This window comes from Mirounga angustirostris, unplaced genomic scaffold (genome assembly GCF_029215605.1).
Source record: "Mirounga angustirostris isolate CCGP_5_RB_7025 unplaced genomic scaffold, mMirAng1.0.hap1 SCAF_6, whole genome shotgun sequence".
Classification (NCBI taxonomy): domain Eukaryota; kingdom Metazoa; phylum Chordata; class Mammalia; order Carnivora; family Phocidae; genus Mirounga; species Mirounga angustirostris.
In genome coordinates, this window is record NW_026991714.1 from 82275842 (window position 1) to 82293559 (window position 17718).

Below are 17718 nucleotides of genomic sequence, written 5' to 3' on the forward strand. Positions count from 1 at the left end.
CAGGGAGCCCGACGCGGGACTCGATCCAGGGACTCCAGGATCATGACCTGAGCCGAAGGCAGTCGCCCAACCAACTGAGCCACCCAGGCGCTCTCGAAATACTAATCTAACACGAATCCCAATCCCTAAGAAGAAAGGGTTTTAAGCGCTGTTATATAATGGCCACTAATTTTTTTTCCCTTTCTCTTGAACTTGTGAAAAGTGGAGTTCTGGGTTTTTATTTTCTTTCATCAACCTAGTAATAAACTAACCCAAGAATATTATATGAAATGTTGCTTTGATTTCTTAACCAGTAATTAAACTTGTTACTGAAGTCCTTGGAAAACTGTGTCTCAAGCAAATTTCTACTTTTATTTCTGTTTTTTAATTTGAAAAAATATTCTCCCAGGAAAACTTGTGATTCTTAAATTAGTGTCATGCAATAGAATGAAACAGTCCTTCAAAAAATCCCATTTAAAGGATATTTTCTGATAAAATATGGTAATTAAGTCACAAAGTATAAAGTTCAATAAGGGGAGAGAATATCATTGCATTCCCCTGGGGTTCAAGTTCATGCTATGGCTGTTGCCCATCTCACAAATCTTAACCAAGCTGCATCTGTGCGCAGGAGAAAGGGGGTGGGAGAAATCCAGGGGTGCTGATCTGAGGCAGGCAGAATCTATGATACCACGTGTATCAGGTGAATAAGGGGATTGAGTGAGTTATTACTGATATTTAAAAAAATCTTTCTTTTGGGCATAGCACCAGGAAAACCTAATGGTTCTTTAAAATGTAAATTGTAGAAATCAGAGCTCTATTCTCCTATATCCAGAGACTGGATATTTCATGTTTAGCATCTTCTATGGTGCTTAGAATCTAGTTTTTCGTAAGTATAGTTTAGTAAATACTTACTCCTTGATAATCTTGAGCATTTTTGCATATATTCCCAGTTAAACTTACATAAAGATGCTTTTGCCTGTATAGACTGTCACTGTAGATGGAGAGTATATATGGTATAGAATTTTCTTGTGGGTATCCTATAGTGTGTATATTAGTGTCTATTATACTGTGTATAATTTATAGTATATATATATAAATTTATATAACTTTAGTCTTTAACATAGAGTGCTCCTTTTGGTCTCCAGGTTTTTGTGTAAAGAGCCCTGGACTGGAGTGTAGGGGCATCTTGTTCTTGACCCAGCTCTGGCTGTGTGTGTGCATGATGTTGGACAAGCCTGTCAACCTCTTTATCTAAATATCTTGATTGGTGAAATAAGGGACATGGACTAGAGCAGTGTTCTCATACTTTTTTATTACGATCTGTTGTAGTAGCTTTAACTTTACTTTGCGACCAGTACAAACATGGATGTGTTTAACTGACATGTATTGGTCCTTACTATACATGTTGCTTTCTGGTATATGTATATTTTTAAAGATTTATTTATTTGAGAGTACATGTGAGTGCGTGAGCAGGGGGAGGGACAGAGGGAGAGGGAAAGAGAGAGAATCTTAAGCACTCTCCCTGTTGAGTGGGGAGCCTGATGGGGGCTTGATCCCAGGACCCTGAGATTGTGACCTGAGCTGAAACCAAGAGCCAGATGCCCTGCTTTCTGATATTTTAAATTCTATATTAAAAACACTGGTTATGATCCACTAAGGGTATTCCACAACTCACTAATGATTTGACTCACAAACAAGTGTGGGGGTTCCAGGCTGTTCCTATTTCAGGATTCTATGCTTATGTTTTACAACAGGTGTTTTAAAATGTAGAGTGGTTAAGGGATAAAAAGGCGCAAATGTTGCTGTAACTGTGCTTTCTATAAACATGTTGCCTGGTATATCATAGGAGTGACCTGAACATTTACCTCATGTTTACTGTGCACAACGCAGGGATAGTTCTTTGTTCATTCAGGAGTCGAAATCTTTTTTTTTTTTTCTTAAGATTTTATTTATTTGGGGGTGAGAGAGAGGAAGAGAAAGAATGAGCAGGGAGAGAAAGAATGAGCAGGGGGAGACGCAGAGGGAGAAGCAGGCTCCTTGCTGAACAGGGAGCCTGATGTGGGGCTTGATCCCAGGATCCCGAGATCATGACCCATGCTGAAGGCAGATGCTTAACCAACTGAGCCACCCAGGTGCCCCTAGGAGTCTTAATCTAATGGCCATGTAGTCTGTTCAAGTTTTCAAGAGAGTGGAGTGCTAGGCCTCATGTCATCTGTGTGGCCTTGGACAAGTCTCTTTTGTTCCAACACACCTGAGGCTCAGGATATACTTCTAACAGCTGAAGTTCACTGGCAACGTTTTGGAACTAGAAGAATGAGAATGTTTGTAGTGCATAAGGAGAAGCTTTCTGTGTTATTCTGTGTAAATCTCAATTATTTGCTTTGGTACATAATGCATCTCCACACTCCTCTCCCTCCTCCACCCCAGTCCTGGCAAAAGCATACATACCTTTGGTCCAATTCCCGTCTTCCAAAGGGTCTCAAGTTCATCATCACATAAGCAGAAGGGCTTTCCCGGACTCCTGGACTAGGTTAGAGCCTCCAGCTAAAGGTTTCCGCAAGTACCCTTATAATAACTTCTGACACCAGCTACCCAGAATTAGGCCAGACTTCATAGGTTAAGAGCACAGAGAGCACAGCTTCCTACAAGACTGCCTTCAGACCCCAGATAAAAATTTGGCGGGGGGGGGGGGGCTCCAGGTCTCTCTCATAACCAGCTGGCTATTAGTTTGGGGGTTCCCACTACTCCTTCAGGTTCAATAATTTATAAAGACAACTCAGGAGCATGTTACAACTTTTTTTTTTCTTTTTAAAGATTTTATTTATTTATTTGACAGACGAGGAGAGAGGGAACACAAGCAGGGGGAGCAGCAGAAGGAGAAGCAGGCCTCCCGCGGAGCGGGGAGCCCGATGCGGCTCGATCCCAGGACCCTGGGACCATGACCTGAGCCGAAGGCAGACGCTTAACGACTGAGCCGCCCAGGCGCCACCATGTTACAACTTTTAAAAAAAAGTGCTTTTATTTATTTGAGAGAGCACAAGCAGTGGTATGGGGGGCGGGGCGGGAAGGGCAGAGGGAGAGGGAGAAGCAAACTCCCCCACTGAGCAGGGAGCCTGACACGGGACTTGATCCCAGGACCGAGATGGTGACCTGAGCTGAAGGCAGACACTTAACTGACTGAGCCACATAGATGCCCCTACACTTATCTTTTTAAGTTTTATTTAAGTAATCTCTATACCCAACATGGGGTTGGAACTCACCACTGGGAGATCAAGTCGCATGTTCCTCTGACTGAGCCAGTCAGATGCCCCAGGAACATGTTACACTTAGGATTACAATTTTATTATACCAAAAAATAAAAACCAAACCAGCCATAGGGAAAGACACACAGGGAGAAGTCTGGGAGAGTCCCACACTTGAAGCTTCTGTTGTCCCCTCCCAGTGGAGTCAGAACACCTCACCCTCCTAGCACATGGCACATTGGTGTAGACACTACACAGAGTATTGCCAACCTGGGAGGCTCACCCGCTTCTGCGTCCTGAGTTTTTATTTGGGTTTCATTATGTAGGCCGTGAATCTCCAGCTCTCCTCCCCTCTAATTCCCTTCCTCCCCAGGGGTATCACCTAGATCAAAGTCCCAACCCTCTAACCACAATGTTGGTCTTTCTGGCCTGGCCAGCCCCCATCACCAGGGGACTGCTTAGCATAATCTGTCAGGACTCACCATGAGTAAGAGCCATGGCTGTCACGCCTATCCCTCCCTAAGACTGGGGACAGAGGCAGCCACTTTTATTACACATCCTTGTATGTGCCTTCTCTTACCCCTCTCAATTTGTAAAGTTATTTTATGTCTGCTTTCTGACCAAGGTTTTGTCTTTTTATTTTTTTAAAGATTTTATTTATTTCAGCGAGAGCGAGTGAGCGCAAGCATGAGCAGGGGGGAGAAGCAGCAGAGGGAGAAGCAGACTCCCCACTGAGCAGGGAGCCCCATGCTGGTCTCCATCCCAGGACTCTGGGATCATGACCCCAGTGGAAGGCCGACTTGCTTAACTTGCTTAACTGAGCCACCCACGTGGCCGTGTCTTTTAAATTCAAACTACCATATATTTCCAGAGACTGTAAGACAACTCATGTTTTCAATTTTTTTCAATCTTTTATCCGTTTTTTTCCCAATATTCGCTCAGCTTAATTTTCTTCCACCCCTCATGAAACTATATTGTAATATTCTTTGACACTGAATCACTAGATTATGGTGCTTGCTGCACAGATTGTGAGCAATCTCAGTTCCATTCAAACGAGGCACAAGTTGCCTTTATTATACAAGAGTAGGAAGAAGCATTTGTCGTCAGCCCCTTCCATCTGTTTGACACAGCAAGAACGTCAGCTACCGAGTCTTTAGAGTATGGACACGACGGCCACGCACCACCTTCGCTACGTCACGCTCAGCGGCTTCTGAGGAAGGGCGAGATCCCCCACAAACCCTGACACCAACGCACACCCCACCCCGAGGCGCCTGGGCGGCCGCGCCTAACCCCCTGCGCAGGCGCAGAAGCGGCGCGGGCTCCGCTGCTCAGGCACTGCCGCGGACGTGCCGGAGGACCTCGCGCTGCTGGGGCCGGAAGTGCGTGCGCTCGGCCTTTCCGCGTCCCTCGCGGCGGGCGTCAGGGCGCAGTGGCGTGGTCCGCGCCGAGGGTTCACGGCCAACTGCTTCTTCGCCGGCCCCGACGCCGCCGCGCTCGCTGCTGCTCCGCGATCGAGGGAAGATGGTGGGCCGGAACAGCGCCATCGCCGCGGGTGTCTGCGGGGCTCTTTTCATCGGGTACTGCATTTACTTCGACCGCAAGAGACGGAGTGACCCCAACTTCAAGAACAGGCTTCGAGAACGTGAGTGGGTCCCCTCGGCCCCGGGCCCGCAGCGTCCGCCCGCCTGTCCTTCGCCGCCGCGGCCGCCTCCGCGTGCCTGCTCCCCGCTGCCCACTCGCGGGGCCGTGGGGGGAGTCGGGGGTGCCCGGCAGAAAAAGGCGGCGGCGCCGGCTGCGCGCTCCCGGTGTCGCTCCCGGCTCTGGTGCCCTGCAGGATTCCCTCCATTTTGGAGGGACGATTTTTCCCATTTTGTCTTCCCCAACCGCTTGTCGTCTGAACGCGCTCTCGTTTGTATTGTAATTTCGGTGTGTGTGTGGGGGGCGGGGGGGGCTCTTTTTGCCGTTCACCTTTTTAAACCTTTCTCCTTAACTCGAAGTCGTGTGTTTTGTCTTTTACGAATTTGTGCTTGAAACCAGATCCGTAAATCAACGGTATCGTTGCTGCATTCTTAAACCCCCTTGGTAGCTTCCCTGAAAATGCTTCCAAGATATGAGTGAATGCTATAGAAATTGCAGGGGAGTCCAAAGGGCTGCGCTTCTCCTGTGGCTCAGTCTTATTTCATACCTGCGACATCTTTTAAGAGAGGTTCACATGAGGGAAATCATGTCACCAAAACCATTGTGGTTTTTGAATTTCGGAGGCCTTATTCGCAGCAGTGGAAGAGTAAATTTGTTGAGATAAATAATTTTGTACCTATCTAGGTTGCTCGGTCAAAATAATGTCTAAAATTAAAAGTGAGGGGCACCTGGGTGGCTTGTTTGGTTGAGCATCCGACTTGGTTTCAGCTCAGGTCATGATGTCAGGGTCGTGAGTTTGAGCCCCGCATGGGGCTCCCTGCTCAGCGGGGAGTCTGCTCCCCCCCCCCGTTTGCCCCTCTCCCCACTTGTGCAATTTCTTTAGAATAAAGAAATCTTTAAAAAATAGCATTAAAATTGATACCCAAGTTATTAAAGCCGGGACTTTAGGAAGGCGTGATTATCTTAATGCTGGCTGTAAGCATAGCTAGAAATTCAGATCATTTTTTGGTAGTTTCAATAATAGCTGGAGGGGTGGTGGTGGTGGCATAGCTACAGAGCGCAGTAAAGAATGGATTAATCCTTTCTTCCTTTGGAAACACTGCAATCTATTGTTAGAAATCTTGAGAAAACTCGTTTTTGGTTGAAGAAATCATAGAAGCTGTCATTTTAAACAAATTGAGAGATTATTTTCAAAATCCCTTTTCCGTCATCTTCAGTCCATGAATTTTTTTCTAACGTTTGCAGTGGCCTCATGATCTCAGTTGACAGGCATGAATGATGAACTGAGTAACCCTGGGTGAGCGACTTAAAGCTTTAGTTTTCCTCTTTTTTTTTTTTTTTAAAGATTTTATATATTTATTTTTGACAGACAGCGAGAGAGGAAACACAAGCAGGGGGAGTGGGAGAGGGAGAAGCAGGCTTCCCGCGGAGCAGAGAGCCCGATGCGGGGCTCGATTCCAGGACTCTGGGATCATGACCTGAGCCAAAGGCAGACGCTTAACAGTTGAGCCACCTAGGCACCCCTCGTTTCCCTCTTTTGTAAAATGTTGTAATACATAGGGAGTTTAGTATAAAGTCCCTGACACATGGTAATTGATGGATGCTATAGATTATTTATGAATATAATTATTTGACCTTTTCTTTAGGAAGTAAAACTTGTATTCAGAGTAATTCTGCAATCTGTAAGTTCATGTTTTATGTGTATTTTTGAAAGTAGACAAAGTCTGTTTTAACTTGTTAGGTTTACACAGTAGCACTTGGGACTGATTTCTAGTAAATACTGATGAGTCAGGGTTTAATTTTGCTCATTGAATGTTTAACTCCATGATTTTGCAGTCTGTTACCATCTTTCACTTTATTACAGAGATAGTATAATAACTGATAAGGTAACAAGTAGATTGTCTTATGAAACTAAAGCTAGAATTTTAATCTTATGCTAGAAATTTAAAGCAACTAATCAATCTTAAAATTTGGTAATTGTATCAAACATTCAAAAACGATCACTCTCCACCCACCACATTAAAAAAAAAACTCTAAGATTGGATAATAATGGAAACTAAGTTTCTCTCTATTGGGTTTCATCATTATTGTCATTTTCCATAGATCTGGTTTAGCAAACTGTATTTCTCTGTTTATTCCACAGACTTGCCATGTTCATTTCTGAGGTGCCTTTTATTTTTATGGGAATGTCTTCACTTCTCTTAGAAGGTAGCAGAGGGATAGTGAAGTATTTCCCAAACTGAGAAGGCACTTTGAGACTGGAAAATGAAGCAGGTGACTCCATACAGTTTACAGTTTTATATAGCGTAACTTACTGACGGGGGAGTGGGCAGATGATCCAGCTGCACAGTTACTCTCCATAAAGTCCAGACCTTGGTCCACATTTCTAGAGTGAGGGCACTAGCAGAAGAGCATTGTTGCAGGATCAAAGGATTTGCACGCAAGCACCTAAATGACAGCTATCCTTTTATTAGCTATTGTGGCACTACCTGTGCATCAGGAAGGAGAGAGACTGTTATCTCTCACGGATTCATGGGAGGCCAAAGAAAGCCTCCCCCAGTCGTGGCCTTGGGCCTCTCTAAGATACGTACAGGAATCTCCAAGGGACCTGGAACATAACAGCCCCAAGAGAGGTCATCCAGTGCACAGGAACAAGATGGAAGGCCAAAGACAGAGTCAGTATTGTCCACATTCTTACAGCTTTTCTACAGCGTGCGGTGGCAATACGGAATTATGTTTGAGGGCACATGTTCTGAAACTCAGCTGCTTGGCTTTGAATTGCCCCTCTACCACTTATTAGTTGTGACCTTGGTAAATGTTCTCGTCTGTAAAATGGAGATCATGATAGTACTTGTTCTAGTGTTACTGTGATGATCAAGTAAGCAAATTAATAACCTTTAGAATAGTGTCTGACCCTGTAGCATCTAAAACTTACTGGGTGCTTAATCTTTTTTTTTTTTAAGATTTTATTTATTTGTTTGACAGAGACAGCGAGAGAGGGAATACAAACAGAGGGGGAGTGGGAGGGAGAAGCAGGCTTCCCGCAGAGCAGGGAGCCTGATGCGGGGCTCGATCCCAGGACCCTGGGACCATGACCTGAGCCGAAGGCAGATGCTTAGCGACTGAGCCACCCAGGCGCCCCACTGGGTGCTTAATCTTAACATCTCAGTGTTCCTTTATCTTCATGTCTGCTGCCTCTGTGAAGTCGTCCATGTCCAGAGTCTTAGTAGTCTCCTTCTGGCACTAGTGAAATTCAGTAATTAGTTAACCTAGTATGGTAGCATTCATTATTTTCTGCCTAAGAACGGCCAAATGAAAACCTTAAACAAATTGAGGGTAGAATGTTACGGTTCTGTTTCCCTACAGTTAGTTGCCTGAAGGTGAATACTTAGGAAAGGTAGTTTGTTAGAAAAATAGGCAGTCTTCAAGTCTATGTATAAGATCAGCTTATTTAATGTACTTTTTGTGGTTGAAACTGCTAGAATTGTATTTAAGCCTTAGAGTTGTAGCACTTTAGGTGTTTTGGGGGTTGGAGTTGGCAAGAGGTATGGGTGTGGTTAAACCCAGTTTGTTAGGGTAGATAAGTTTCCTGGACCACAGTAAATTAACCCATCTCACTGCAGTTAGGCAAACAGGTCACTGTCTCTAGTCATGCATTGATTGAGACTTGAATTTGTAGAACACTTTAAGGTTTTCAGAGGACATTTGCTTGTTTTATGAAGCTTTTGTTTCTCACAGTGGTGGTTAAACGTGCCTTATCTTTAGAGAGCTTAAGAGATTTATTTGTCAGAGATCACCCAGGTAATAAGTATTAGAGCCTTAACGTTTTTAGCTATGCCACAGTCTCCATGTTACTGGTACGTTTTAGTGACTTGGGAAACTTTAGATACTTAGCATAGCACAACTCCTTAGCCGAGTTGCTGGTAGTGAACTATCTTAATACCAGATACTTGCTGAAGTAGTTCATTACCAACTCCTCATACGGTACATTATAAATCAGACACTGTTAAAAAATACTTTACATGCATTAACTCATTTAATCTTCACAGCAGCTCTGTGAAGCATGTATCATTCTTAGGCCAGTTTTATATAAGAGGAAAGTGAGGTACAGGTTACTCTAACTTGCCCAAGGTCCCACTGACACTAAGAAGAGCTGGGATATAAAACAAGCTTGAGCTTCCCCTGTGCTAACACCCTTTCAAATGGAGTATATCATTAAATAGCAATTTATTTTTTACTTTTTGAAAAGTTTTTAAAGATTTTATTTATTTGAGAAAGAGAACAGCTCAGCCTGTGGGAGGGGGGAGGAGCCGGAGGTGGAGGGAAAGGGACAAACCGACTGCACTGAGTGCAGAGCCCAACGCAGGCCATCCCATGACCCTGAGATCATGCCCTGAGCCAAAACCAAGAGTCAGAAGCTTAACTGAGCCACCCAGGAGCCCCTATAGCAATTTAAAATATTGTTAGTGTCCTTTATTGATTTGGCTTAAGGGTTTTAAGATTTTAAACATCACTTACTTTTGAGATATGTAGTGTTGCTTTTTCGAATCAAAAACAAGACAAAAAACTAAACAGTTTACAGAGTGTAGGCAGAGGGTTTTTTTCTTAACCAGCCAGCAGTAGTTAAGAATTTTGCAGTGCATTTTTTAAAAAAATTTTTAAAGAAAATTTTAAAGACTTTATTTATTTGACAGAGACACAACACAGCGAGAGAGGGAACACAAGAAGGGGGGAGTGGGAGAGGGAGAAGCAGGTTTCCCATAGAGCAGGGAGCCGGACGCGGGGCTCTATCCCAGGACCCTGGGATCATGACCTGAGTGGAAGGCAGACACTTAACGACTGAGCCACCCAGGTGCCCCTGCGGTGCATTTCTGAATACTGTCTTCCTACCCCCTTTTTTCTCATTTAGGAATGTCAGATAGCTTTCAACTTTCAGTAAAGATTGAACCTGTTATATTTCAGTAATAAAACTTTCTAACAGCTGTGGTTTAATTCTTGCTTGTGTTTCATGTCCTGTGTAGCTGGGGGCTGGGGCGGGGCTTGCTGTGCTTATGGCAATTAATCACTTGTTAGAATTGTCTCCATCTTCAAAATTGCTGATCTTGGTGCCCCAGAGGGAAGGAAAAAGCTCTTGCCCAGAAATGTCATATTGTCCATGGCTCATTGACCGGAACTCAGACCCTGACAAATCACAAGGAGACGAGAATAGGAGAGCCCTACTCTGGGATGTTTTACAAATAGAATGAATGACTGCCACAGCAGTTTGACTTCTTTTGATTCCCATTTTAATAATGGTAAAATGAAAATACTCCATTTCTTGCAGGAAGAAAGAAACAAAAGCTTGCCAAGGAGAGAGCTGGACTTTGCAAGGTAATCTGTTTTTTTGTTTATATTGTATTTATATATGTTATAGAAATAACGATTTTAAAATCTACCTCAAGTGTGTTTTGAGAAAGCTAGTTGATACCAGGCATTGATTTTCTATTTTAAAATACAATTTTTTTTTTTTTTTTGGAATAGTTTATTCAGTTCAACTGCAGATTGTCTGGTCCATCATTATTTCCCCCTTCTTGGCCCAAATAGCAGACAACTTATTACATGAGCAATATTTAAGGGGAAATAAGCTGATAGTCTCCAGAAGACAATTCTACCAAACGGTTCAAGCTTTCTCACTCAGCTGCTTCAAAATAATACAATAAAACATTAATTTAATTTTCCTTCCTTCAGCTTCTTTTAAAAGAACCACATGCTATTTGTTTCAAAAGTTATATAGGATTATTCATACCACTGATCCAGAATCCTACCACATGGCAAATTTTTTACCTTGATGTTATATGTACATGTAGATAAAAATCTTTTTTCTTTTCATAGATCCTATGTTCATGATTATTTTTAATGACTACATAGGTTTTTCTGCTTGATAAAAAAATGTTCTGTGACATGTGTAAGTAAAGTAAGTAAATGTTAATCATTGCACATATAGCTTTTCTTTTTTATTAAAATTAGTTCCATTGTCTGGATTCCCAGGACTTGGACTACAGGATCAGTATTGGTTCTTTTTTTTTTTTTTATTCATTTGAGACAAAGAGATACAGAGAGAGAGAGAGCATGAGCAGGGAGAGAGGCAGAGGGAGAGGGAGAAGCAGGCTCCCCGCTGAGCCAGGAGCCGGATGTGGGGCTCGATCCCAGGACCCTGGGATCATGACCTGAGCCGAAGGCGGACGCTTAACCATCTGAGCGACCCAGGTGACCCAGTATTGGTTCTTTCTAAAGTAAGTTGAGGCAAAGAAAAATTATATCAGAAAATGTTACATTTTGTTATTTTGAAACAATCAGGTAATTAATTAACACAGCTAAGTGACTGGACACAGTAATAGTGAAACTAAGAGTCAACCATTTTGTTCTCTTATGTCTACACTACCTTTCTGAAATACATGTTCGTAGTGTTTCAGTAGCCTTTTCTTTCTAAGGACCTGGGAAGGTAGATACAGACATGCATCAGTGTGTATTTTTAGATTCAAGAATAATCAAATTCTTGCCTGTGCTGGGATAGTTGATGACAGATGCCTCTACTTTCAGAAATCTAAATTTTTGCATCTGTGTTGGTAATGAGAGTGTATATAATACTAATCAGGAACCAAAAACTTCCATTAATAGAAGTCTAGGTTTTTTAAAAGAATAGGATTTTTTTAATAGTAGGTTTATGTTTTTTAATAAGTCATATAGCCGATGGCATTATATGTTACCATAGTCTGGTAATATGTAACAAACTATGAAACAAAAACAAGAAATGCAAACCTACTTAAATAAAGCTGCTTTGTAATAGCAAAAAAAATTTAGAAGTAGTTCATGTGCAACAAATAGATCATGATTAAGCAATCCTATTTCTCAATGGAATATTCTATTACTACTTAAAAATAATCTTTTAGATGCAGTAAAATCTATACAAAATAATACTGGGTCAGAAGAAAGTTGATTACAGTTACATAAAAATATAAAAATGGTAATCAAAATAGTATAAATAGTAAAGTGCCTATTTTATGATAGAGAATTGTATTCATTTTTTTACTTTAGGTTTGATGTACAGCCTTCTGAGAACTGTTCTAGTATCAGTTTGATCCATAAGTATTTTTTTCTTATATTCATTTAAATGTAGATACTAAACTAATGCTTGTAAGTATTGAAGAGTAGGTTTCTTTTTATCATTTTTTATAATGAGTTAGTTTTTTGTTGTTTTGTTTTTAGTAGCATGATCTTCTGTGTATTGGTTATGTCCCCAGCATAATTTTGGTATCAGTTATTAACTACTGTATTTCCAAACAGTTACCTGACCTTAAAGATGCTGAAGCTGTTCAGAAATTCTTCCTTGAAGAAATACAGCTTGGTGAAGAGTTGCTAGCCCAAGGTAGGTCATTAAAAGATGAGGAAATTAGAATTCTTCACAGTAACTCTAAATTTATGGTGATAAGGGGCTTTTTTTGGTGTAGTGTAGCAGCTTTTAAAAAAGTTACTCCAAATATTTCAAGACAAGTCATTTACTGATGAGAAAATTATTTCATTTAAGAGTGGCTCTAGGGGCACCTGGGTGGCTCAGTCGGTTAAGCGTCTGACTCTTGATTTTGGCTCAGGTCATGACTTCGGGGTCCTGAGGTGGAGCCTTGCCTCGGTCTCTCTCTGCAATATGTAAATAGTAACTGAAGGAGTGTGATCTAGGCATATACTACTTCTTCATTTAATCTTCAGGTCTTTTCTAATGTTTATAGGAAGGAATGGCTAATACAAGTCCCAGAGAAGGTTAATTTACGTGTCAGGGTCACACAGTGAGTTCATGGTGCTTGATTTCAGGACCAGCCAGTGATCTGAATCTGATCTAGAGTTTAGGCTTTGTGCTTTACATATTCAATTAAGGATTAAGGTTCTTTTTTTAAAACATTACTATTAGTGAAGTTAAAATGATGAAACTGACATATTTGAGAACTATAATTCAGTAATTTAGTCTTAAATGTATTTATAAATTTTTAGTGACAAATGAGCTTTTATTTATTTTTAAAGATTTTTATTTATTTGACAGAAAGAGAGAACACACAAGCAGCGGGAGCGATCAGGGCAGAGGCAGAGGGAGAAGCAGGCTCCCCGCTGAGCAAGGAGTCTGATGCGGGGCTCAATCCCAGGACCCTGGGATCATGACCTATGCCATAGGCAAATGTTCAGTGGACTGAACCACCCAGGCCGCCCCAGCTTTTACTTATTTTTAAAAGATTTATTTATTGAGACAGTGTGTGTGCGCAGGGGACTCTGGGGGTAGGAGAAGGGGCAGAAGGAGAGGGAGAGAAAAAGTCTTAAAGCAGGTTCCACGCCCCAGTGCAGAGCCCTCAGGCTCCATCCAAGGACCCTGAGACCATGACCAGAGCTGAAGTCGAGTCTGATGCTTAACTGACTGCACCACCCAAATTAGCTTTTATTTCAAAAGTAACTTTGAGGTATTTGCTATCATTAATAAAAACGATACTAGGTGTCAAATTTTCTTATGATCATTGCTGTATCATAGATTTAGATAGTATTGAAATACATGATGTAGGGGCGCCTGGGTGGCTCAGTCGTTAAGCGTCTGCCTTCGGCTCGGGTCATGGTCCCAGGGTCCTGGGATCGAGCCCCGCATCGGGCTCCCCGCTCAGCGGGAAGCCTGCCTCTCCCTCCTCCACTCCCCCTGCCTGTGCTCCTCTCTCAATGTGTCTCTCTCTGTCAAATAAATAAAAATAAATAAAATTAAAAAAAAAAAAAAGATTTAGAAATACATGATGTAGGTCATTTGTGGTTTTTTATTTGTTTTTATGGAAAGGATTAAAGGTTTGAGGTGGTGGTGACATGTTACTTTTTGTCTTGTCTCCCCCTTCCCAGTAATTTCTTGCTTTGCTTTTTTCTTTAGGAAACAGTTATCTTATTTGGATGGCATAGTAGGCTGATAATATTTATAAATAAAAATGGAAATGCCTTACTAGAAAACAATTTTGGCCTTTTTACCCCATAACAATAAGAAACCTGAGGTTTATAATGATTTTTTTTTTTTTTTTTAAGATTTTATTTGACAGAGAGAGACAGCGAGAGAGGGAACACAAGCAGGGGGAGTGGGAGGAGGGAGAAGCAGGCTTCCAGCCACGCAGGGAGCCCAGTGTGGGGCTCGATCCCAGGACTCTGGGATCATGACCTGAGCTGAAGGCAGACGCTTAACGACTGAGCCACCCAGGCGCCCCAGAAACCTGAGGTTTAATCATGGGGTAATAGTAAAGCACTTAAATCTTCATAGACCTCGTTTGAGAGACTCTGTTACTTTAATATTTGAAAAGAAAGCTGCATATATAGGAATATGTGTCGAAGATAGAGGTTGTAGTATTTCATTTCATGCAAACATTCTCAAAATATTTTGTTTATGCTCATAAATAAAGGTCTATTTGATACTATCAAAATATTCTTTCAAAATAGAAACACTTTTAATTAATTAATTTATTTTAAGATTTTACTTATTTGGGAGAGAGGGAGAGCGAGCAGGGCATAGGGAGAGGGAGAAGCAGAATTTTTGCCTAGCAGGGAGCCCGATGTGGGGCTTGATCCAGGACCCCAGGATCATGACCTGAGCCGAAGGCAGATGCCTAACTGAGCCACCCAGGCACCCCAAGAATCACTATTTTAAATTATTTTACTCACAGTCGAACATATTAGAAAAAAGTACACTCATAATAACTTCTGTTTGGATTGTCTTGGAGATCTGTGCATTGTGGCCATCTGTTGACTTAGCTGTCAGCTCCAGATTGAGAAGGACAGTAACTCATGGTGGCTGGGAGGAAGGCCAGGGAAGGATAGGCAAGAGTTACTCGTTTTCCCAAGCTCACGTTCCACACTTTAGCTCAGCACTGTGCAGAGGGTTACTTAACTCTGTCAAGCTGCCTTTCTTACGGAAACTACCAACCGAACCTGAGGTGGTTAGATTTAGGGAAAAAGTCAACATCAGAGTAAGTCATGTGAAAGCATGAGTGATTTAGGCAGTGAACTTCGTTGGTTGGCGGTCTCCTCCATCTGGGGGTCTTCCATAAGCATAATTCTTTTTTTTTTTTTTTAAGATTCTTTTATTTATTTATCTGACAGAGAGAGACACAGCGAGAGCAGAAACCACAAGCAGGGGGAGTGGGAGAGGGAGAAGCAGGCTTCCTGCTGAGCAGAAAGCCTGATGCAGGGCTCGATCCCAGGACTCTGATCATGACCTGAGATGAAGACAGATGCTTAACAACTGAGCCACCCAGGCGCCCCATAAGCATAATTCTTTTAACTGAGCCAGATCTCATCTCAGGATGATGTGAACGGGCCCAGGTCTGCAAGTGCAGAGCGGAAACTGCATTGAGTTGCTGTGGTGGTTCATTAACTGTTGCCAGTGTATTTAGAAATGTTAGGTGGTGTCTTGGGATCCTGTGTTCTACACATAACAATCCAGAAGCAGCTCTGTTTCCATTTAATAATCAGAATTAATATCCCCAGGCAACAGTGTTGTAATCCCTTATATTGCCTGTAAATTCAGTGGTATGAGGATTCAGTGGCCAAGTGGCATCTTAATTTCCAAGTCATTGGAGCCATCGTATCCCCCCATTGGAGGTCCAAGCCCATGCAGAAAGAACGAAGTCTTTTGTATTTTCCATTTTTATTTATTTATTTATTTATTTTATTTTTATTTTTTAAAGATTTTATTTATTTATTTGAGAGAGAGAGAATGAGAGACAGCATGAGAGGGAGGAGGGTCAGGGAGAAGCAGACTCCCTGCCGAGCAGGGAGCCCGATGCGGGACTCGATCCCGGGACTCCAGGATCATGACCTGAGCCGAAGGCAGTCGCTTAACCAACTGAGCCACCCAGGCGCCCTGTATTTTCCATTTTTAATGCTTTGTAGAGTTCTGCTTTCTTCAGTTTGAATACCTCAGTCCTTAGATTTTCTCAAGTGAAATGTTACAGCAAGCAATGCCTCTTCTTCATATACCATTCTTCAGTCCCTTATATGGTCACGTTCTTATTCAGGGTTGGAAGACTTGGTGTCCATTGTAGGATAAATTAAAAGAAAATCCTACCACTCAGAGATAATTGCTATTTTGTTACCTGCTTCTTGCCACTTGTTAGTATGACTTTTTCCTACTAGCATCACTTTCTTAAAAAGATTTTTTTTTTCCTTTTTTGAATTTGCATGTGATAACATTCAAAATAATATAAGGGATTAATCTAAAGTGAATTTGGGCCTCCTTTCCACCTCAATCCCCAGTCTTCCAGTTCTTTTCAGAAAAATAGTGTTCCATAGTTAGCAGTTTCTTTTTTTAAGATTTTATATATTTGACACAGAATGAGAGTGTACGCGAGCAGAAGCAGGGGGAGTGGCAGGCAGAGGGAGAAGCAGGCTCCCCGATGAGCAGAGAGCCCTATGTGGGACTTGATTTAGGACCGTGAGATCATGACCTGAGCCGAAGGCAGACACTTAATCGACTAAGCCACCCAAGCACCCCATAATTAGCAATTTCTTACATAATTTTTCAGAAATATTCTAAGTTTATAAATAGTAATATATTTGGACATTTCTGCACTTTAATTTCTCCCTTTTTGTATGTGTTTTGAAGACACTTTCATATTAGTACCTGTGATCTGATTCGTTTTTGTTAATGCTCTTATAATATTCAGTTCTATGAATGTACTGTAGATTATTTCCAAGTTTTTACTTGTGTGATGTTTTTGGTCAGTATCGCTTGGAGATACAGTGAAGGCTTTAGAGTTGAATTTTTGACAAAGGCAAAGGCTTTTCAGGTCACATGTTATTTTTATGTAAATCTTTCAGGCGAATATGAGAAAGGTGTAGACCATCTGACAAATGCAATTGCTGTGTGTGGACAACCACAGCAGTTGCTCCAGGTGTTACAGCAAACTCTTCCACCACCCGTGTTCCAGATGCTTCTGACCAAACTTCCAACAATTAGTCAGGTAAGGATTTGAAACGTTAAAAAAGTGAGTAGAATCTGAGAATTCAATGTTTTAGGGACATTGACATTTAAAAATTAGTCTAGTGAACATGATGAAATTATGAAACCCATTCATTCCTTGGAATCAAAGTAGAATTGGAGATAGCAGTGCTTGAAATTTTTCTTTTCCTAAGAATATTGGAGTGAGTGAGCATAAGATTTAGTCATTGTGCCCTACGTGTGGATCAGGATACGTTCGTCTCATAGTATGAAATCTCAGCCCTTGGTATTCAAATACCAAAATTCAGGCCACTCTCAGCTACTTTCTGAAACTAGCTTTCTATCGACTCTTGTGAGCCCATGCATTCAGTTATGTGGCCTGGCATAGGGGGCTGAGATGTCATAGCCTGAAATTAGATCATAAAGGATTGCGGATACCCTCTGACCTCACTTGTCTAAAGGCCCCAGTGCCTCTGCTTCTGCCAAGGTGGGCTTTGAGCTTGGAGTTATCTGACTACATCTCCAATCTATATTGAACACAACACCATTTGTATAAAAGAATATATATAACTTAATTCATTAAAGTGCATTTTGTTCATTTTTAATTTTTTCCAAGGAACCAAAATGAATCTATTTTTTGTAATAGTTTGTTTATTCGTGTGTTAATTTCCACAGTTGGTGTGATTTAAAATTGGTTCTTTTTTTTTTTTTTTAAGGTTTTTAAAATTTTATTTATTTGAGAGACAGAGAGCATGAGAAGGGGGGAGGGTCGGGGAGAAGCAGACTACCCACCAAGTAGGGAGCCCGATGTGGGACTCCAGGATCATGACCTGAGCTGAAGGCAGTAGCTTAACCGACTGAGCCACCCAGGCGCCCCTA

General features: G+C 41.8%; 1 protein-coding gene and 1 non-coding gene across 3 annotated transcripts in view; both read left to right on the plus strand.

Moving 5' to 3' along the window:
- Positions 1 to 4558: 4558 nt before the first annotated feature.
- TOMM20 (translocase of outer mitochondrial membrane 20) overlaps positions 4559 to 17718 on the plus strand; it is a 126349-nt gene continuing 113189 nt past the window's right edge. Inside the window, exons 1-4 of one of the 2 annotated variants that reach the window (XM_045877806.2) lie at positions 4559 to 4863; positions 10183 to 10229; positions 12183 to 12264; positions 16719 to 16861. In XM_045877806.2, the coding sequence (XP_045733762.1) occupies positions 4743 to 4863; positions 10183 to 10229; positions 12183 to 12264; positions 16719 to 16861 (393 nt within the window). In that variant the 5' untranslated portion in view covers positions 4559 to 4742. The remainder of the gene's footprint in view (positions 4864 to 10182; positions 10230 to 12182; positions 12265 to 16718; positions 16862 to 17718) is intronic. The other variant, XM_054508154.2, reaches the window with a different exon arrangement.
- LOC123847256 (small nucleolar RNA SNORA14) lies at positions 5283 to 5417 on the plus strand. Its single transcript, XR_006791497.1, has one exon. It is a non-coding gene; the product is annotated as a small nucleolar RNA SNORA14 (small nucleolar RNA).